Source organism: Varanus komodoensis, unplaced genomic scaffold (genome assembly GCF_004798865.1).
Source record: "Varanus komodoensis strain SLA01 unplaced genomic scaffold, ASM479886v1 scaffold8, whole genome shotgun sequence".
NCBI classification, from domain to species: domain Eukaryota; kingdom Metazoa; phylum Chordata; class Lepidosauria; order Squamata; family Varanidae; genus Varanus; species Varanus komodoensis.
Window position 1 is genome coordinate 36,276,843 of NW_025336481.1, and position 22,729 is coordinate 36,299,571.

Here is a 22,729-nt window from a genome sequence, read left to right on the forward strand (position 1 = left end):
GGAAAAAATGAAATGTTAATATGAAAATGCAGTTGATATGGGACAGTATTACTTCATAAAACAAAGAAAACCAACTAAAACCTTGTGTTAGTAGTTAGGGTAGGCCTTGCTACTGGAGATGCAAGAAATAACTAAAATGCAGAAATAATTCATTAAAGTAAATGTTAAAACCCATGTTCAGCAGGACCAGTTTAAAAGACCACTCCGCTGCTCCCAAATTACTACACTTCTTAACCCTGAACCATTAAGGCCTGTTGGCTGAGACACCCACAGAAAAAATTTTATCCACAGCACCAGGATTTCTTATTACTAAATCTCTTACTGCTAACTGTTAACATTGTTTAGATTACATGTATATTGTTCATATATTGGTATATAAATTGTTTTTCTTTTTCCCTTTAGTTTCTAACCTTGGTAAAATGTCCAGAGTTTTGGCTATTGGGCAATTTAGAAATGTACTAAATGAAAGCTTTTCTTTGGTGGGAGGGATACTTTCCATGTATGAGCATAAGAAATCCAATCATGGAAGTCAATTGTTTTGGTATCAGGATGACAGCATGCTAATCCTTACTCCACAGAAAGCATCCATGGCAACACAGGACACTTGAAATCCCCTGATCAGGTTCAGGGACTTAGACCCATTACCACAAGATTGCACCCTTAGTGCCTTCTGAACTTTTAAGATCCAGGAAACCACCAAACATGCCAAATCAGAGCAGAGTAGCTAAATATATATTCTATGTTTTCTATGCATCCCAGAATTCATAATTAAAAGGTTTAGATTTCACACTCTAGATTGGTGCAATTCTGCAATCCCAAGTATAACGCCATCTGCCAACATTACATGCCTGAAATGGACACACTTTTGCATGCTTGATAAACCTGCTTTTGCAATGCCTCAAAGAGACATCTGCATGGGGAGAGAAATGAAACTAAGGGCTATTGTGGATAAGCTTCACATAAATAATTCCTAACCAAAACTTGGAGGCACCTGTGCAAAGCAAGTGCTCAGAAACCTTCAGGTGAGATGGAGCATGACAAGCCCTTACCTTCGTTTATCCCCAAGTGTTTCATTCACTTCATTAAGAAATTTCCTGCTGTCCTTCAAGAGAGGAAAAGAAATAAGAAGTCACAGTTCTCAATGTTGCTTCTTGGCAAAATTCAAGAATTCGTTTTTTAAAAAGTCACAGGGATTACCTAGTGATGCCCAAGGCAACACATGTACCTTTCATACTGGAAACTTGAATTTGGTTTAGTGTCAAACTGAGGAACAGTACAGATTGCCTGCAGACCTGTTTTAAAGTCAACTTGCAATGTTCAATTTGCCTCCTTCACTCTCCTACCCACAACCCAGAGAGCACAAACAATTCACTTAAAAGCAGAGAAAAACAAATTCGTTACAAGCACGTTAAAAGTTGCTCCAAGTGTTGTTACGCGCTTAAAAATTGGCAAAAGCACACGGTAGCTCATGAAGGAAGCTTGCAAAAGCATCGACATGAAAAACAAACACCCCTACCGTCTCAAAATCTCTATCTTTGATTTCTGTAAAAGCCTTGGCAATATGTTGATCCTCAAACCAATTGTGCACAAGTTCATCTCTCCACTTTTTCAACGTCAGTCTGAATAGGGCTTCCACAACAGCAACCTGGATGTCATAGTCTGCAGGAGAAAGAAAAATTCATAAAAGCATTTTGCTCAGCATTCACCCAATGCCCTTGCAAACACACATCTGGAACATTCCCTTCCCGACACAAGTTGTGATCAAGATGTACTTGATTCGGCCTCCAGAAGAGTCCATTGGGCAGTGATTAGAAACACTGTTCTGCTGAAGGAAGAAAAGGACAATTTAGGTTTGGTGCTATGTTATTCTGTGGACTTAAAAGTAAATTATGGCAGTGTTGCATTTGTTTTGCTTGTGACTTTTATAAGAAATAGTTGATTGATATGAGAAGGTCACAGATCCTTTGGTCCCATTTCAGCTAAGGTGTGCCTTTCTCATCCCCTTAAAAGTTATGGGAATGAGATATACACAATTTGCTGAATTTAATTCTATTGCCATGGAAGATATCTCACCTTTCAAAAGACCAAAATGCTGAAAATGCCATGAGTACCCAAAAATATCTAACACATTTATTAATTTGTTAATAATTAACATTGTAAAGGGCAGGATACAAAAACTGTAAATAAATAAATTTTATTTATTAAATAACGTCCTTCACTGGATCCCAGGACAGTTATAAAATAAAAGCAAAGCACTGACCATCAACTGACAACAAATAAAAGCCATCTTAAAAAACAATGTCAATACTTAAAATATCAGGCAAATAGCAAGTAGGTAAAGTGAGGCGGGAATACCTTCCCCAGAGAGGTGTCAGGCACACCTCTCTGGGGAGCATATTCCATAATAAAGACTGGTTTGTTCACAGTATTTACACAGAACAATCATTTCAAATTAAATGTGAATCCAACCAAGTTAAAACAGTCTTTGTCCAAGCATTTGAGTTATATTCTTCTTTCCTCTGAAAGTTTGCCTTTTAAGTATAACAAGTAAAGCCCCTTTAAAGTCTAAACATGAATGGAAATTAAAGCAAGTTTGAGACATTGCATTTCCCTCTGTAGCTGTGTTTGATAGCCAGGTAGAATGGAAAACACAGATACATGCAAAATGGTCCTAAGCATATAGAAATTCAAAAGTCAAGACTTTTAACAATGAAGAGATCCAATTCTGTGAGCAGACTGCAAGCAGAATTAGGCAAAAGTCTAATTAATTAATTAATTAATTCAGTTTTAGGTACACCAGAAACACTCTGAAATAAGTTCAACCATACTAAGTTTGGTATTCTATCCAAGGTGCAACACACGAGAATGATAAAGAGACCTATGAGCCATTTGAAGCAACTAGCATTGGTACATGAGCTACAGCAAGCGAGAAATCACTCAACCTCACATTGGAAGCACTTCCCAGAACTTGCAAACAGAGTGTGAGCTGTTTTAAAAGTGAGTGAACAAAAGCATGCGCAGTTTTCTTCTTTAAATTGAAAGCTGGAACCTTTATCTTAAAAGCTTAGCAATCCTACAGGGTTGCATGTAGCAGAAATCACTTACACAAGACCAGACACCTGATTTTCGTCAATCCCATCCACTTAGCGTAGCCCTCATGCTCCCCCGAAACGGCTCCTTGGGGTTTCAGGCCTCTCCAGAATAACAAGATTAAACATGGAAGGCTGCACCAAGTAGGAAAATCACATCCCCAGGGAGCATGAGTAGAAGCATTTCCCACTCATTAGTACAAAATCACCACTGGGTACAACTTGTGCTTTCATGTTCTATGGGCTTCACATACGTTATCTCAATTCTTCAAGTTACCCTGGGCAATAGGCTGGTATTACTAGTTAATTCTACATCCAGAAGTTGCCTACAGCCATACTGTGAGTCTTTGACCAGTGTCAAATTGTGCCAGTTCTACTCAGAGTAGCTCTACTGAAATAAATAGGCCTAAGTCCCAATACAATTCCACGGGCAATAACCAGTGAGACCATTCTGACTTCTCTGGGCTTCCTAGTTCAGTTGCACTTGCTGGACCCCTGCTTGCACCATGGAGTTCTGAGTGTCCAGAAATTAATCTAACTTCATGTTTCTAATGCCTATTCAAAACAAGCACCTGAAATTTTTGTACCTGAGACCAAGATATGAAATATTGCTTACCACCAACATCGAGAATTGTTTTTGCAAGTTCTTTCCTGAAACAAAACAACCCAGTATTGAGTATTAGGTCTAGGGAGAGGGAAATTGTAACTGGATGTGTTGTGTGCATACAGAAAGGTCAACATAAATACACGGGATGATACCAAATTTTTGCCAATATTAATTAATGTATTCTGAGAGCAACATGAAAGATTAGGGTCACAGTAACCAAACGACCTCCTCTTTCATATTGCTTACTTTAACAAACACACAGATCTATCATCCATACATGCATAGACATAATAAAATATAGCTGCTGGCCATAAAAATCACAGCAGCAGCAGCTTGTCAAACTTCCCTCTAAGCCTTGCACCATTCACTGAAAGCAAGACAACCCTGGGCTGTATCCAAGACCAGCTTCACACTGGTGGAAAACATTCCCGGTTACACAAGGCAGATCAGAGTTTGCCACTGCCCCACAGCAGCCACTCAGTCCATCAGTGGCACTGTTCCTGAAGGGAGGAGGGCCCTAGCCAGATGGAGAACTGGACCAAGGGTTTCACTATGGTGGTAGAAAGCAGCAATAAAAACCCACTGGGACGTTGTTTATTACGTTTTTATACCACCCCATAGCCCATGGGCTCTCTGGGCAGTGAACAATTTAAAATAATATATACAATAAAAGATTAATACAGAACAAAACCATAAAAAACAATAAGACAACAACATTGCAGCTATAAGAACTTAACCTCTTGGTAGAGCAGCAAATAATAAAACCCAAGAGTTCAAACAGTCCTGTGTGACTCAACTATTAAAATAACCTGAAAATAAAAAGGTTTTCACCTGGTGTTGAAAGGAGAACAAAGATGGCACCAGGCCTACCTCCCTGGGAAGCATGTTCCAGAGGCAGGGTGCCACTACAGAAAAAGCCCTTCTCCTAACTGCTAATCCTCTCACTTCTTCAGGAAGGGGTTCCCTTAGAAGGGCCTCCACAGGTGATCTTAAAGAACAGGTAGGAACATATGGGAGAAGGTGTTCCTTCAGATAACCTGGCCTCAAGCTGTTTGGGGCATTAAATGTTTTAACAACATTCTGAATTGGGCCTGGACGTCAACTGGCAGCCAATGCAACTGATGGAGGACCAGCGTGATGTGATGTCACGGGCCAGTCCCATTAATAGCTGTGCTGGCCTGTTCTGAATTAGCTGGAGTTTCTGGGCCGTTTTCAAAGGTAGCCCCATGTACAGCATGTTACAATAGTCCAAACGCGAGGCTACCATTGCATGGATAGCCATGGCCAGGCTCTGCCTGACCAGACAGGAACATAGTTGATAAATCTGCCTAAGCCGATATAGTTTTTTTCTTTCAACTGACCGTTCCCTTTTGTGCTTCAGCAAAAGCCCATGTTTCTGCTAAACAGAACTAATACAAAATTATCCTAAGGTGGGAGGGAAACCACCCTTCCCAAGCGTCTAATAGAGAGAGTCACAAGGTACAGACCCTAATGAGCGCCTCTGTCCTACAAACCAACTTACGTCAGCAGACCCATCTCTTCGGACACAACAAACTTCTTTCTTTCCTCTCGTCCAGCATTATCCAACAGAGTGTTTAAGGTCCTCAGAGTCTTTGATGCAACAATTGAAAAAATGCAGAAGAGAGCAGGAAATAAATCTATGAATGGTAGCTTGGTTTTACTTGTTAGAACTCATTCTACGGATTGGTCATTTGAAACAAACCTCTTGCTGAATTGCGCAGGTCACATCTGATTCAGTAGCCAGATGTCCCAAATAGGGAATGAAGGACTCGAGCAATTGCCTTCTCCCTAAAACATGAAATTGGGTGGATGGTGAAATGCCAGTATCAGGTTGAAAGGGGAATAAGATGACTAAACTTAGTAACTGATGCCTCATAATCTTCCCAATTCAGTTTGACAAGAGTTTTATCATATTGTACAACAGGACTGTTTTTTGTTCCCTTGTTTAAAAAAAAACTTTAAAAAGTTTAAATTATTTACATTTTACTAGAGCCACAACATTTTAGCTGATCAACTGCTGACTGAATACATGTTGTTAATGTACAACCATATCTGGCTTCTGAGATAGCAAATGAAGTATGAATGTTGCACTTATTTCGGTAAGTGCAAGTGAAAAACCTATCGCTCAGTTTTTGAAATTTCTTTGTTTCTGATGTATTTCTGCAACAGAGAGCTGTGTGGGGGCTGGTAAGGATGCTCTCACCTCTGAAGCTTTACTGACCGTGGGAGGCCCAGAGCAATCAGCTGAAACTTTTGTTACTTATTTAATGCAGACTTCCCAACATTGTGCCTTCCAGATGTGGTGGACCGCAGCTCCTGTAATTTTCCAGCTAAAAGGATAATGAAGCCCAAGTAAGGCTTCACACATGCCCCTTCTCAGTCTTTTTCTCTGCAAGGAGTTATGTCCCATATTAGCCCTATTTAGGGAAGACCTACGGATAACAGAACTTGACTACAACCCAAGATCTCAAAGCAACTTATGAATTAAGCCCAACCCTATGCATGCTTATGCACAAGTAAGCCTCAACTGTTCTCACTGCACAGAGGATCACAATCACAAAAATATATCCATTAAACAACCATGAAAGCCCCTCCACTTAAAGAGCACTAGATCAGTATAAAAAGTATTCAGTGACTGACCTTCACTGTTGCTTTTGCTGATAATCTGAAAACAAGGTGGCGGGGTGGAGGGGAAGGGAAAGAGTAAAAGCTGAATGGAGATATCCCAAATAAGTACCTCATCTTTGTAGATAACAGAGCACTGAAAATTCTGCCCACTCATTTCAGACTATCCCCTTGACCCTTGGATGCCATCTGCAGGGCACAGGATCGCTCCCTTAAGCAGGCATATGGCACACTTCAAGCATTTATAGTAAAGACAGGAAGGTGGGCCTTCTAGGCATTGCTTCTAGGTATTCTAGTCTGTAACTTCCCTCGTCCCTGGCTATGTTGGCTAAGGTGAATTACAGTCCATCAACTACTGCAAAACCACATTAATTAATTTATTAATTTTTCGATTTATATCCTGCCTTTTTCCTCAAAGGGCTCAAGGCAGCTTATATCTCCTCCTCCATCTTATCCCCACAACAACCCTGTGAGGTAGGCTGGGCTGAGAGTCCGTGACTGGCCCAAAGTCACCCAGTTGGCTCCATGGCTGAGCCAGGACTCGAACCCAGATCGTCTGAGTCCCAGTCCCATCCTCTTCACCACTACGCCACACTGGCTCACATTTCCCATCCCAGGATCTAATATGCACTGTCTTGGCATAGATGAAAGAACGATACTTCATGCTATGACCACTTAGGACCAGCTATTTCATACTTGTCACTGAAATCGCTTCTACCTGGTGGGTGCTTCAAAAAGCCTTACTGAGTCTGCTTCCCACATTAGTCATGATCAGGGATGGACAATGCATGGCCCTCCAGATGTTGCTGGACCTCAAGTCCCATCAATCCTCACAACTGGCAATGCAGGCAGGCTACATGTTCCTCACTACTATCATGGGTACCTACGTGCTAAACTGCTGTGTGGCCTTGCAATGGAAAATATTCTTGCAGCCACATGGTATACTAAACCACAGGAAGTAATTTTCAAGAACCTCTCTCTCTCTCTCTCTCTCTCTCTATCAGCCCTTCACACAACATAAATGGGCATCACTGCATTTTACAACGTTCTGAGGATGGCTTTCCACGCAAGTCCTTCCCAGTGATGTACTAAGCTTCCTTAGACAGTCCATTATGAATGCACGAAGAGTATCACCATAATCTGCCTATGAACTATGCCACACTTGTACACCAATTGTGTACAATTGGCCAGAGTAAACTGGCAAACCATGTGGGAAGGGATAAGGCCAAAGAGCTCTTCTCAAAGGCCACAAGTTGGCATGGCTATAGGGAGAAAAGAAAGATCACTTATTTACAGTGAAAGATCACTGTAAAGGCAGCTTTACAGTGCACAAATATTGACTGCTTCACGTGTCATGACAGTAAATCATGGTTTAAGAATACTACGGGCCCATGAATTATTTTAAGGGGTATATAGAGGATACATGTGCCATCTTTAGTTTGAGTAAGCAGCCTATGAATGCCTGATTAATATGCTGTTACTGTGAAGTCCAAGCCTGAATATTTTGGGTTGTCTATGAGTTAAACAACTGGCTCAGTGTGTGGTGCCAGAAGGAACGCTTCAGGTTCCTCAACCATAGCACCCAGTTTCTTGCCAATGGACTTCTGGCAAGGGACGGGTTGCACCTCACGAGGATGGGGAAAAGGCCCTTCGGAAATGCTCTAGCGAGCTTTGTCCGGAAGACTTTAAACTGAGTCCGGGGGGTGGGGTGTCCAGGGCCCCTAGGAACTTTTCCTGATTGGACAAGTGATGGAAGAGGATCAGGGCTCTGGGACCAGAGTGTTAGAGGTACCACAGGGGCTGACAAGACCCCTACAAAGAGGGGGCCAGTATCAGGGAAGACGGGAGGAAGGAGGAGGCTGGGGAACCCAAAGAAAGGAAGGTGTAGGAAGGAGGTGGTGTGCATGTACACCAATGCTAGGAGCATGGGTAATAAGCAGGAAGCGCCTGAAGTTCTCCTGGGAATAGGAGGGTATGGCCTGGTGGGGATCACAGAAACTTGGTGGGATGAAAGGCAAGACTGGAATGTGAACATAGAGGGGTATCACCTTTTTAGAAAGGACAGGAAGGGAAAGAGGGGTGGGGCTGTGGCTTTATACGTCAGGGAAGGGATAGGACGTAGTGAGACAGAATGCAGCACAGATGGGGATTCGGCAGAGGCAGTCTGGGTGAAACTTAGGGGTTTTGACAGGGAGAGGGACCTGACAGTGGGGGTAAGTTATCGCCCTCCAGTTCAACTGAGACCCTGGATGATGTCCTGACAGATCAGATTCTAAGGATAACTTGGGGGAGGGACACAGTAATTATGGGAGATTTTAATCTCCTGAATATTAATTGGGAGACTCACTCAGCGGTGATAGTCAGGTCAGTCGCTTCCTAGATGCTATAGAGGGAGGGTTTTTCATGCAGAGGGGCCAAGAGGTGTGGGGGGCGTGCGGGTGGGGGGGGGGGCATCCTTGACTTGGTCTTGACCAATAGAGAGGAGCTGATAAATGAAATACAGATTAGGGGAGCTCTGGATGTGAGTGGTCACTCCATCCTTTGCTTTGAGATCGGGGACTGGGGACATGCAGCAGGTCGAGTACTAGAAGCTGGGACTTCAAGAGGGCCAACTTTGGCCAACTGAAGGCCAGACTGGGGAAAGTCTCCTAGGATAGGTTACTGGAAGGCAAGGGAGTTGAGGAGGGGTGGATGGCACTCAAAAGGGTGGTTTTGGAGGTGCAAGCCTTGGCGATACCTCTAGTCAGTAAGGTGGGGAGGCGGAGGAGAGTGCCGCCATGGATGCGAAAGGAGGTGGTTAAAGGGATTAGACGAAAGAGGAACCTCCATAGGAAATGGGCACTGGGGCAAATAAACAAAATGGTATACTGGGAGAAGGAAGCCCATTACAGAAGGATTCTTCGCAAGGCTAAGGCTGATTACTAGCTGAGACTTGCATGTAAATAGCAAGAGGAAGGGGAGACTGGTAGTCTGAGGAGGAAGGGGATCCAGTGACTGATGTGAGGGAATGCTAAATGACTATTTTGCCTCTGTGTTCTCCCCAAAGCAGGACGGAGGAGATCCGCATGGGAGATTAGATGAGGCCAAGGACTTAGGGACACAGATTAGAGTCACCGCCCTAGAAGTTGAGGGGCTCCTCAGGGCATTGGACATTACAAAGACGCCAGGCCCTGACGAGTTACACCCGAGGGTACTTAGAGAGTTGGCAGGGGTTGTCTCATGCCCACTGGCCTCCATTTTTGAGGCCTTGTGGAAAATGGGTGAAGTTCCAGAGGAGTGGAGGGTGGTGTCAGTGGTTCCAATTTTCAAAAAGGGTAGTAGAAGAGACATGGGAAATTACAGACCAGTTAGCCTTATGTCCATTGTAGGAAAAACAATGGAAAGGCTCATAATAGGGAGAGATCTAGCGATGCTAAATAGGGAAGGGAGGCTGGCAGCCACACAACACGGCTTCCATAAAAACAGGTCCTGCCAGACAAACCTTGTGAAATTCTATGACAAGGTTTCAAGGTGGCTAGATGGAGGGGATGCAGGTGATGTGGTTTACCTGGATTTCAGCAAGGCCTTTGACAAAGTGCCCCATGATATCCTGGTTGAGAAACTGAGGAGTTTTGAGATAGACCAATGCACTGTCTGATGGTTGACTGATCAAAAGCAGAGGGCAACCATTAGTGGGGAATCATCAGGATGGTGGCCAGTGACAAGTGGGGTCCCCCAGGGTTCTGTCCTGGGGCCAATACTGTTCAATCTTTTCATCAACAACATGGAAGAAGGGGTCTGCTGATCGAATTTGCCGATGATGCTAAAACGGGGCAGTGGCCACAACTGAAGAGCAGGTACTCCAGATGCAAAAGGATCTGGATAGACTATGGAAGTGGGCAGGAGACAACAGGATGGCGTCCAATGTGGATAAGTGCAAGGTCTTGCACTTGGAGCATAGGAATGGGTGTCAGAAGGTCAGGTTAGGGACAAGTGGCTGGACAGCAGCACTTGTGAAAGGGATCTCAGGGTACTGGTTGACTGCAGGCTAAACATGAGTCAGCAGTGTGATGCGGTGGTCAAGAGGGCGAAGGCCACCCTTGGTTACATAGCTAGAAGCGTGGCTTCTAGATCGAGAGAGGTATCACTACCACTCTATACAACTCTGGTGCGCCCGCAACTGGAGTATTGTGTTCAGTTCTGGGACCCTTGTTACAGGAAGGATATAGTCAGGTTAGAGTCAGTGCAGCGTAGGGCCACAAGGATGGTGGCCAGATTGGAGGGAAAGTTGTATGAGGCGAGACTGAGGGAACTGGGTCTTTTCGGCGTGGAACAGACTCCAAGGGATCAGCTGGTGACACATAGGTATGTGAGGGGGTGTCACATGGAGGTAGGTGGAGAACTCCCCTGCAGAGGAGGGCAGGACGCACTCCAATGGAGCAAAGCTCAGGGAACCAAGGTTCAATTTGGATGCCAGGAAGTACTTCCTGACAGTCAGGACCCCAAGGGTATGGAATGGGCTTCCACGGGAGGTGGTTGAAGCCCCATTGGTGAGGGTGTTCAAGAATGGGCTGGACATGCACATGGTAGGCATGTCGTGAGTGGAGCTGGCTAGAGCCAGGGGTCAGACTAGATGGCCTGGGAAACCCCTTCTGACTCGCTTTGTTTCTATGTTTCTAAACAACTCAGTGTTAACCAAGAGTTTGTCAATGGATTAATTGGCCCATTGCTGTAGAAAGGCCATGACACAATCCAAATTTTTCATTTCCATATACTTACCAAGGCTGTATCAAAGAAGTCTTCAATAAGATTGGCCAAGAATTTACTTTCATTTGGGTCTATCAGGCTCAAAAATTCTCTTGTCCTCTCAAACCAAGTGACCATGTAAAGCCAAGCACATAAAAGCAGCATTAAAACCAATTTTAACGTTAAGTTGTAAAGAGCAATTAAATGTACAGGGACCAATGACAGAGGTGGTGTTTTTGTGCAAAGAGGCATAGATCAAGGCAAATGATTTCCACACTCACCATCACCACCTCCTCTGAGAAGATCTACATGATGGCAGCAGAGGAACCTCAGTCAACATTGCTTAGGTGCATGGCTGACTGGAGAGCCAGCTTCTCAATGTCAACAATCATGGCAACTAGGCAGCCAGCAGACAGAGAAGCATCTCTCCCCGTCACCACCTCTTGCACTTAAAAGCCAGGGCTCACAGGGATGTAATGCTGCACTTCCAAAAATTGTTATTCTACCAGGGTCACTGACATCAACCTCCACTCCCTTTCAGAGTTCCCTTTTCCCTCTGACCTGAGCTGCAATCCTCACAATAACTGAAAGGAAATGAATTTTCCTCACAATATATTGCTGCCTTTTGTACTGAACAGTATTCTGATGTGTCTCAGTCTCAACTGAGAAAAAAGTGGGATATAAATCTAATAAATGAATTAACCAGGTCATTACAATCTATCAGCTTCAGTGGAGATGAATACTGTACAACTGATTTGCTGAGCTAGATAAACAAAGCTGCCTGAATGTTTGGACTCGTCTTGGGAGTATGGCTACAGATCAGCACCTCCATTTCTAAATTTACCACTATCACTGCAAAGTAAGAGAGGAGTCTAGCAAACCACTTTGGCAATGCCAATTCCTGGCTCCATGCAGTCTGTTCTGAGGTCAGCCACAATTACGAGCTTTCTTGTATAACTAACCTTTGAAGAAGGATTCATTCCCTGCCTCCCAACTTTTCCACATTTTGTTGTATTACAGCCTGGAATTGAAATGGATTGAACTGGTATTATTACCACTTAAGATGAAGAAGGTACTTAACACTGTGAAGGTGTAAATATTTTTTACTGAGGCACAGCAGTTAATAAAAACAAACTGGTACTTGTTGATTACTTAAGCATTCTTATGCATACCCTTCCTCTATCAATATTTGGTAGAAGGACCTTTGGCAGCAATTACATCCCTGAGTCTTCTTGGCTAAGTTTCTATCAGCTTTGAGCTTCTGGATTCTGCAACATCTGCTCATTTTCACCTGGTGAAACTGCTCAAGCTTAGCCAGGTTGGATGGGGGACCAGTGATGAGCACTGACTCTCAAGGCTTACCCTGGATTCTCAGACAAAGTAAGTGTGAGTTTTGCCTGGGCCATTCTAAAACATTCGGGTTCTTGTTTTTAAAGGATGTGAATACTTCTGCAACCAACAAGTGCCAATTTCTTTTCTTATCTAACTTTTGGGCCACAACAAACAGATTCTGCACCATCAAAGTGCTGAGAATCTTGAATACATCAAGCACCAATTAAATTCATTTCCATTCCAGATTTAACACAACAAAGTGTGAAAAAGTTGAGGGGAGGGGTCAATACTTCTACAAGGTGCCACAATTATTAACTGGTCAGTAACTTCTATTCCAGGTCACTGCATTTTCTGCAATTTGAGCAGTTGATAAGGGAAGGCCAATCCTTAGCTTGCCAAGGCTTCCCTTCCCATGTGCAAATCTTAATGTGGGCTGCTGTTTCAGTGGCAATTCATCCGGACAAATTATTTGGGAAAGGGGGAAAAAAGAGAATGCCTGCAGCAATTATGGGGTTTTCAATTTCCAACTGATTTCTGCTAGTATGCAAGAATATCAGATATTCTGAGAAACCTACCTAAACAAACATAACATAAAGCTTATAAACTTTGCACACAAGTAGCAAAGTGAGTCCCAAAAAGCTGCTTTTGAAAAATGATTTGGTAATTAAACCTTACTTGAAAGGAAGAATATTTATTTATGTTTTAGTATCTTAAGCTACAGTACAGTAAGTTTGTAGGAAGAGTTGGGCCTGTTTAACCGATTTAACAGATCGATTACATGGCATTCGTTCAGGGAGTTACTTATCTTTGGTATCAATCCTTCCTGGAGAAACAGATCAAGACCTTCTTGGGGATCACTTCTACAGTACAGCTGAATACATTTCAACAATAGGGAAACGTTTGAAAATTCATTTTTGTCTAGTTCCTGGGTAAGAGAAAAATCCTAAAGTTATGGCCAAGACAAGCAATTCAATAATGTTTAGCTTGTAAGATGGAAGTTTTCTACTTGCCTTTTTTAGAGTTTTGTCCAGTTGGTTTAACAGTGACTTGCTATACTTCTGAGGAGGACAAATATCCTTTTCTTGTACCAATTCATTTAGTTTCTGAAATCCCTTCCCCTTAAAGGCATCACGTAATAGTGACTCTAGCTAGAATAAAAATCAAAATAACACTTCAAAACTAGTTTTCTCCTATTAAAGGTTAACCTGCCCACAGTAAGTCTATACATGTTAAACAGAGCAAAACAGGAACGTGCATTCTTCATTCATTAACCTGTAAATATTACATGGTATTGCCTATATCAAAGTAGCATCCATGTAAGAAAGTTGTCATGACTAAATATGTTAGGAGTTGGAAAATAAAGGGCTGTGAAATGAACAAAAATATGTACACTTCTTTGGAATAACTGAAATGGACAACATGGTTAAAGAACATACCAGTCTCATATGCATGAAGTGTTCTGGCACTGTTCATACTAAACTAAGCCCAATGCTAAGTGAAGCACTCGGTAGGCTTAATTAGGAGGCCTTAGACACAAATATCCCATGACCTTTATACTTGTACAATGCATGCATTTTGCATTACAAGCACATAGCTCAAAAATGAACTGTTACAGGGGCATTTGCAACATTTTAAGAAGACCTGTAGCTGGCACTTAGAGCTATATCTATATTAGGCATTATCTCTGAGACTAGGGGAGGAGAAAAACTGTGGCTCGCCAGATGTTTTTCTCTACTTTTGTCATTAGCCCTAGCCAGCAAAGACAATGGGAAGCGTTCATGAGAGTTGCATGTGGAGATTGGCGGCAGAGGGCCTCCTCCGGGAACCCTCGGTGAAGGACATTAGGAGAGTGAGTACCCAGAGGAGGGCCTTCTCTGCAGTGGCGCCCCACTTATGGAATGTGCTCCCCAGAGAGGTCCGCCTGGCGCCGTCGTTGTTTTTCGGCGCCAGGCCAAGACCTTTTTATTTCGACAATATTTTAATAACTGTTAATATCATTTATTGGTTTTAATTTCTACACAGCCAGGGAGAATCCGGATTTTATATGTATTTTTTATATGTTGTTTATTATGTTGGAAGCTGTCCCGAGGCTTATGCGAATGGGACAGCATACAGAGACTCCAAAAAAATAAATACAAGTTTTGCAGACCCCTTCATTAGTGCCCATTTTGGCGCCATTTTAACAAATGCTCACACATTGTCTTAAGAGATATACAAATGTCAAGTAGGAAGAATAATCCACTTCCAAACAAAGCATATGGTCATATGTGAGCCTTCATTGAGAAATTAATATGCACTCAGCTTAACCACATAACACTTGGATGTTTAACATGCAAGTCACTGTGACAGAATCTTGACCACCATCACTTAGCAGTGTTTAGTTGCAAGGACAGAAGTCCTTAAAACTCATCAAGATTAAGGGCTTTCATACAGAATGTAAACATTTAATAGTTTTATTTCTACATGGATGTTTTAGTTGGGTTTAGCTTAATTTTGCTATTATTTTAGATGGGTTTAGCTATTTTGATACACAAAGCACCATCTTGAAAGCTGTTTTGCTGTCTTCATTTTTTAATAACAGAATTGGGCTGAATATTATTTCTTCTTAGTATTTGACTAGATGAACTACCTTTCAAAATCAAAGTGTAGAAAAAAGAACACATTTTAAAATTTAGAACATCACTTGCTATAGGACAGCTTTTAGCCTTGAATTCTATTGCCCTCTTTATCACCTTTCAGAATTTACACAAGCTACACCAAAACCGAGTATGTTCTAGATGAAACCCTTGAAGGTATGGTAGAAGAAAACAACACTGTAAGGTAGTGGATGCTTCTTCATTAGAGGTTTCTAAGCAGAGGCTGGATAACTACCTATCAACAATGTTCCTGCAAGCAGATTTCCTACAATAGCAGAAGGTTGGACTAGATAGCTTTTGAGGTCCAACCTAATTTTCTGCCAAGATAATCTTGGCATCTGCCATAGTGGAGAGAAAAGCTTCTATAAACATCCAAGGACAAACATTGTGAAGGCACTGGGGGAAAATGCATAATACACAAGGAGAAACACTACAGCAAAATCAATTAGTTGGTTCTACATTTTAAGTTTACACAGACTTAGGAATCTCTAAACACATTTGATCTTTAAATTGACTGAGCAATTTTAGCATACACGACATGATAGTTACATAGTACTCAGTTCTGTCCAGCATTTTGCCCTCCTCCTCTCTTTCTTCTTCCTTTAGGTAAGAAAAAAAGGAGAGAAATCAGTGCAGTCCTAGAGTACCAAACATAAACACCGATTATGTAATTTGATCATTGAATAAATATTGCTAAAGGGGAGAGGAAGGGTTTTCACAAACTTTACTAGCCCAAACTGGTAGCCACCAATCCAACCAAAAATATATGTCCACTGTCCTCACAAGCCTTCCAAACACAGCAATTAATGACACATACCTACTGGCAAGAGTGGAAAAACAGAACTTTTGAGAGTCCACTGGGTGTGTACAAGCAAAACAATTTTTACAGTTTAATTCAGCTGTACAGGAAAATAAATGTGTATGTAGATCAAGATGGAGTCTGTACAAGTTTTTATAGCCTACCAGTTGCATACAGTTTAGATGAGTGGTTGAGGATCAGGTAGGCAGTATGCTAGAAACACCTTAGGATAAAGCATTAGGGTTGAACACAAGACAGAGAGACCCTTCTGGAAGGGCAGGTATTGGCTTGTCTAAGGTGTGCCCCAAAGGACAGGTCTTTCAGGACAGGGCCTTCAACATTTCTAAAGCATACTGGGAAGCAAGGTTCGTAACATTTATTCCTGGTCAGATCAGGAATCCTATTTAAGCCTAAAACTGCTCTTACAGTATTAGGCTTTTAGCAGCCATCTTATGGCAAAGCTTTTGTTCCTTTTGCCCTGGGACTACCCATGATTAGATGGAAAGAAATTCTACAATTTGCAGCCAACATTCCTGCCTGCTAGGGAGTTGTAACCCATTTTTTCCCTACCGAAATGTGCATCGGGCTGCTTCTTAAGAGTAGCTATCACAAAAAGGGTAGGCAGCCCCTTCTATGATTACAACACTTTGCATTTCAAACAAAAAAAAAAAAAACACAGTGGCTCCCTAAATACTTCCTTTTAAACACTGGCAAGGAACACCAGCTTAGCGCTGTTATGGGGAACAGAAAAGTCTGGAATACATAACACCCTCATGTCCACTTAAAAGTCCCACGGCACTCAATGGACATCACTCTCGGGTAGGGAGGGAGCAAGACTGCGGCCTTCAGCAAGCTTTCTCCTCACCCTAAAACAAATGCACACTGGAAAAGCGCCTTAAACGGGAAGGAAAGTAACGTGAAAATGCAGTTAAGCGTTTCAATTCCCCTATTAAAGAGGGGCTTTGGCGGTCCTGTCCCATTCCCTGGAAGAGGCAGCTGCAAACATCTTGATGCCCGCCTCCCATCTTAAGCAGAAGTAACTCATATTTCGAATGCGAGCAGGGACGGCGCAAGCCAAGAGAAAGACACTCGGGCTCAGCTTTCGTCAGCATTATACCACCAAATGTTTGCAGCTACAATTCTTATTATCTACTTCCCACGTTGGCTGGAGCTGATCGAGATTATAACCCAAAATATGTGGCGGGCAACAGGTTGGGGAAAGCTGCTCTACACACCCCCGATTTGAAGGCGGGGTGAATTAATCAGAAATTTTAAAAAGTCCCCAGGAAGCTCCTATGCAGCCCATTACTTAAAAGTTCATTCGGTAGGCTTACTTGGAATTAATTCAAGCATTTCTACGTACCATTCAGTTTAGCGGGGTCTATCCTGCGGAAGCTCCTACGGGCTCTCAATCTTTCCGTTTAGTAAATCGTGCCGGCATTTGCAAGCTGTGTTTGTTCAAGAGACCTTCCTCGGTGCAATCAGATTACGATTCACACATACACACTGCTAGCGTTTACTTACTCCAATACACAGAGCAATACAAAGAAGCGGAGCGGGAAAAAACCTTGAATGGAAAAATCCAGGCTTGCATACGTCCTGGTCCAACTCAAAGTAGAAATTAGTGGAACGCCAATTAGCATTGCATGCTACCGTCGCGTATTCCCCGCCTATAAACTAACCTGTGGCAGGATCGCGCAGCATCGCTTCCAATCCCCCCCACCACCCACCAGGAAAGCCACGTGCGGCCTTAATGAGCGCTCCGGCTGCACCTGACTCCGCTTTCAGCCGTTGCTGCTTCCAGGCCCGGGGTTTTACATGGAGGCGCCAGGGTTCAGGCCTGTGTATGCTGGGAGAGTATGGCTACTGAAAACTCCTTGAGTATAGGCCCCGGTAGCGTGCAAGGAATTGCCTTCAAAGAACGCTGTGTAATCCCATGCAGTTTTCCTTGGTGCGTAGGACGACCAAAGCGCCGGCGCTTGCGGTATAAAATTGTGCAAGATTAGTTAATAGACGCAGAGGGCGACGCTATTCGTTTGCAAACAGGCGGCATTAGTGCATTTGCTGTTTCTTGGGGAGATAAGAGGGAAGGGGTCGGGCTGTGGTTTTAAAAGTTTACTGTCCCAGATGATAGAGATTGAAAGCAAGTAACTGTTTCTTTGTTAGGATTGCAGCACAAACTAATACTTTCTGAAAGGATAGTGACAATTCGTATTTCATACTTTTATAGTGCTAGCCTAGTATTTAAAGGTCCCACTGAGTTCAACTGCTGCAAGGCAACTGCGTTTAAGACCACAGCCTTTATTTCCTTTGGAAGAAAAGGTGTTGTGTTAAACTACTTGCCAGGGCAAGGAGAGCCTGTGCGGTGTAGTGGATAGGATTGTGCAATCCACCTTGAATTCCTTGCAAGAAGTGCATATAAATATAAATAAATTAGACTTACTCTTAGGTAAGTTTGTATAGATTTGTATAGGTGTACTCTTAGGTAAACTTATATAGACCTAAGGATTCCCGCATCTTCTTTTGTACTTTATTGTATTTCTATTCTCCCTGCCTCCATCAGAGCCATTCCCCCCCCCCCCCAACCATCTTGTGAGTGGGAATAGATAAAGCGGTTGGCAACTTTTGGTCTGAAAGTTCCACCAATGGTCAGAGATTCTGGGAGCGATAGCCCTGTCTGAAACTTCTTGTGTGCACCGACTGATGGATTAAACGGAGACAGAAAGATTGAGGAAAAGACATGGATATTCATAGTAATATGCAGAAAATATACCATGCTGACTATAGTGCAGAATTCTAGTACTTGGAAGTGAGTTCCATTGAGTTCAATTACTACAAGATAAGTGTATATAGAACTTCAGCTTTTATTTCTCTTGTAAAAATTGTTCTTGGGGCTCTTTATTTGAGCTTTTAACTTTTAATGACTAGAAAGATGCTGATGAATACTTTGGAATAAATACACACATTCATAAGTAAAGTCTAGCATCTGTGTTGTTGTTTTGCTTGAATCTCAATCACTAAAATATTAAGAAGTACAAGAAGAGTAAACTTTATTCATAGGTTTCTCATTTCCGTAATGAACCAATAAAGTCCTGTTTCCCACAAATCTATCAACTTGCTGGTTCCTTCTCTGGTTTTTACCATATTTTGTAATGCCATACACATTTTTAGTAAACACTCAACAGAAGATTTCTTTAACCAATTTGCCACAACACACACTCCAATAGCTCCATGGTTATGCTTAATTCTACACAGGTCTACTCAGAACTCAAATAGGATTTCCAGGTAAAAAATTACAGGGTTGCCACTTTAAGACACACAATTCAGGGTAAATAAGCAACATATATTTTAATACCATGTAATGAAACAAATATCCAATAGATATTAACTGTAGGACATAACCATCAAATATGAATGCTGTCTGTTGATCGTTTAGCTGCATGTCTCTGAAGACAAACTTATTTATAAACCTGTCAGTATTTTTGTTTGCTCTGAAGTAGGTCCCATCAGAGAAGTATTAGTAGGAGTCCCTGCTCTCTGGAGGTTATCAACTTCCTGTTTTCCACAGGTACTTGCTGAAATAAAGGTCTTAATAAAGCTTTAGGAAGTGGAGTAGTACCACATATATATTCTGATTTGTTCATTAGAACTACTGTGGAGTAAGTGTGTTGCAAATTGCAACCTCCTCCCCATGCACAGCTGAACTCAGGTTTCTAGAATGGCTAAGGAGTGTTGAATTTGTTACTAGAATTTGCTAAGTAGTGCAGACCCAATCCTAGCCATGTGTATGCAAAAGGTAAGGTCCACTCAGTGCATATTTACTTGGAAACGAGGCTTTCTGATGAGTAGAACCTTAATGTATTTCCTCAGAGTAAGTCTCATTAGATTCAGTCCTAGGAATATCTAATCAAATGGGACCTACTTCTAAGTAGACATGTATAGGAGGGCATTGTACCATCTGAATGGTACTGGAGTGAACCACTGCAAATCAGTAGTAACACGGATTTGTAGTGCTTAAGTGGGTGTGTGCATGCATGTCTGTTTGAAGGGATCAAGATTTTTGAATCCCAGAGCAAATATTTTCTTTCACAGCACAATGTTATACAAGTAAGTATACTTTGAACAAAATGGGAGTTAGTCTCAGGTAAATGGGTTCAGGTTTGCCGCTTTAAGTATATATAACCCCTCTCAGTTTAACATTCCTGTGGAAGGAAACATCATAGACAAAGCCATCATGACATTTTTTGTAGTTTGCATGATGAAAGAGTAGTTGTTTCTTATTACTGCGGTGAAAGATTGACATATTACTACAGAATCGCTCATGAAAGTTCTAAAGGGGGGTTCTTTGGTTTCATGTTGAACAGTGACATTGCAAAGGCTTAACAGATATTTGTGATGGCTGGACAGTTTGCCTCCATCCAATAGGGTACTGATTGTCCCTTTCAAATTATTTGAGCTTACATAATGGGTAAAATAAATAGACACAGGATAATTATTGTACTGTTGTTCAGGAATTATTTCTTACAATTATATTCCACCTTTTTCTCTAAGTTGCTCAGACCAGCATGTATTCTGGTTCACTCTCTCCCATTGCATTCTCACCACAGCTCCATGGACCATAGGTTAAGAGGAGAGGTGTGCTTTCCTTCAAGCAGATAGGTCAAGAATAAGACTGTAAGTCATCATTGGCTTTCATTCAAGCATTTTGGTTGAGATGGGCTTTGTGCACTGTGTGGATGGTTTTGGGTAGATTATAGGTATAGGACAGTCCTGGGGAGAAAATGAACATCCTAAAGTTTTTAGATTTATACTGGCTTCCATGGCAATGCTTAACTGTGAGAGGGTTACCTGTATTTGAGGTGGCAATTGTGCACTCACCTGAGAACGTGTATGGGAATTCAGTTGGACTGACATGCATACTATTGCACCATGAATGAATGTATCATCCACTCTGAGTCACAACATCTCTTGCCTCTGCTGGAGATTAGCTGGAGATTAAGTCATGCTGATGTCACCTACTTCACTGTCTTGAGGAGTACATGCTTGTTTTACCTGGATGGCAACGGTTAGGTCATGCTTGCCTGGGAAGTAGTCTTGTGGCTATCAGCAAAAGTCCCCTCCTCCCAGGAGTATGCAGACTTGGGCAGTAAAAGTTCAGTCCGGATGGGGAGCATGACTCTTTCAGAAAAGTGTCGTTTCCATCTCTTCCCCTTTTGATTGCTCCTCTCAGGTTCAGGGGTGCCATCAAAAAACATTCCTCGTAATAATCCACAGTTTATTGCAATGGCAAGTGGAGAGGTCCAGGCTCATTGCTCGCAAAAGCTGTCCCCCACCTCACCCCCAGCTTGGGGGTGGGTGAACTTTGTGTACCACAAACCCATAGGCTAAGATCCAGGAAACTTTGCATAGGCTTTATTTTATTTTATTTGCCTGTTTGTTATTCTTGTATTCTGCCCCATAGCCTGAAGGGTGGCTCACAAAGAGATATAACAATTATCATAAAATCATAAGATCATAAAGCAGAGTTAAAATTGTAAAAGCTAATCATCAGCATAAAACCTGAATGACATAGCATATCATAATATACCAGACAGGAGAACATAAAAGCAAAAAACAATAAAATGGCATAAAAATAAACAACTAATTAACATAGAAACATAGAAACAGAGTGAGTTAGACGGGACCTCCCAGGCCATCTAGTCTGACCTCCGGCACCAGCTGGCTCCACTCACAACATGCCCACCATGTGCATGTCCAGCCTATCCTTGAACACCCACACCGATGGGGCCCCAACCACCTCCTCTGGAAGCCCATTCCACACCCTCAGGGTCTTAACTGTCAGGAAGTGCTTCCTGGCATCTAAATTAAAACCAAGTATTAAATAGAAAAACCTTAACCTGGCAGCAGAATGCAAGTAAGGGTGCTAAAAATGCTTCCTTGGGAAGGACATTCCAGAAGCAAGGTGCAATAGTGGAAAAGGCCCTTCGCCTCACCATTTCCCCTTTTACCTCACTGGGGCGGCTCATGAAGAAGGGCCTCCATTGAAGATCTCAGTGATGTGGTAGGGATATAGGGAGACAGGTGTTTCTTTGGATACCCTGGCCCCAAGCCATTTATGTTAATGGGCCTGGGCAGTTGATGGAGAACCAGCATAATACACTCTCTAGAACAGGTCCACACACTGCTCTCTTTTAAATTATTTGGAGTGTACAGACCAGCTTCAAAAGCAGTCCCATGCAGAACACATAACAATAATCCAGGTGAGAGCTTACCAGTGTGTGGATAACTTGCCAAGCTTCACTCATCTATGTAGGAACATAGCCGAAAAATCAGCCTGGGCTGATAGAAGGTGCTCCTCGCCACTGAAGACGAGTGACAGCTTGGGGTCAAGAAGCACCCCCAATCTATGAACCTTGTCCTTCAGTGGGAGTGTGACTACATGCAGGACGGGCTGAAAATTTCCCAGTTGGGCAGATGGGCTACCCACCAATAGCACCTCCATCTTGTCTGGACTGATTTACTGGATCGAGGTCAAGCATTCTGCTCTGAACTATCCCATGCAAATTCTTTTCAGAAAGTGTAAGGAAGGAAGAGGTTGGGCCTCCTTTTAAAATTGCCCCAACCCTGTGGTTCTCTCTTTCCATGCATGTCAGACTGCAAGTCTTACCCCACATCCATTTTTATATGGAAAAAGTCTTCCAACTCCTAGCATGCCCCAGGACTTTTCCCCATCTAAATATGAATAGGATTGTATATCTGTAAACTGTTTCTACTGACATATCTGTCAGTATCTACACAGCCTTTCATGTGTGTGGTTCCAATTACCTCCTGATTAAAATGATCCTTTTATTTATTCACACTTTGTCTCTATGGTGTGCATCTCTCTGTGTGAGAG

The 22,729-nt window shown here is 42.5% G+C and overlaps 1 protein-coding gene across 1 annotated transcript; it reads right to left on the bottom strand.

Moving 5' to 3' along the window:
• Positions 1 to 1,045: 1,045 nt before the first annotated feature.
• SYCP2L (synaptonemal complex protein 2 like) lies at positions 1,046 to 20,748 on the bottom strand. The gene is made up of 10 exons (XM_044455208.1): positions 20,713 to 20,748; positions 13,410 to 13,547; positions 13,205 to 13,324; positions 11,101 to 11,205; positions 6,358 to 6,382; positions 5,420 to 5,505; positions 5,219 to 5,307; positions 3,706 to 3,740; positions 1,517 to 1,659; positions 1,046 to 1,102 (listed from the first exon to the last, which is right to left on the bottom strand). Exons 1-10 carry the CDS (start codon positions 20,746 to 20,748, stop codon positions 1,046 to 1,048), a joined length of 834 nt encoding a protein of 277 aa, XP_044311143.1.
• Between the last annotated feature and the right edge of the window lie 1,981 nt (positions 20,749 to 22,729).

Excerpts from the sequence above, each read along its gene's own strand:
- SYCP2L (XM_044455208.1), bottom strand. The coding sequence starts at position 20,748 with ATGTCAGTCCAACTGAATTCCCATACACGTTCTCAG. Across the intron at positions 13,325-13,409 it reads TGGACAAAACTCTAAAAAAG|GAACTAGACAAAAATGAATT; the intron begins GCAAGTAGAAAA and ends TCTCTTACCCAG. Across the intron at positions 5,308-5,419 it reads CCTGCGCAATTCAGCAAGAG|ACTCTGAGGACCTTAAACAC; the intron begins GTTTGTTTCAAA and ends GTTGCATCAAAG.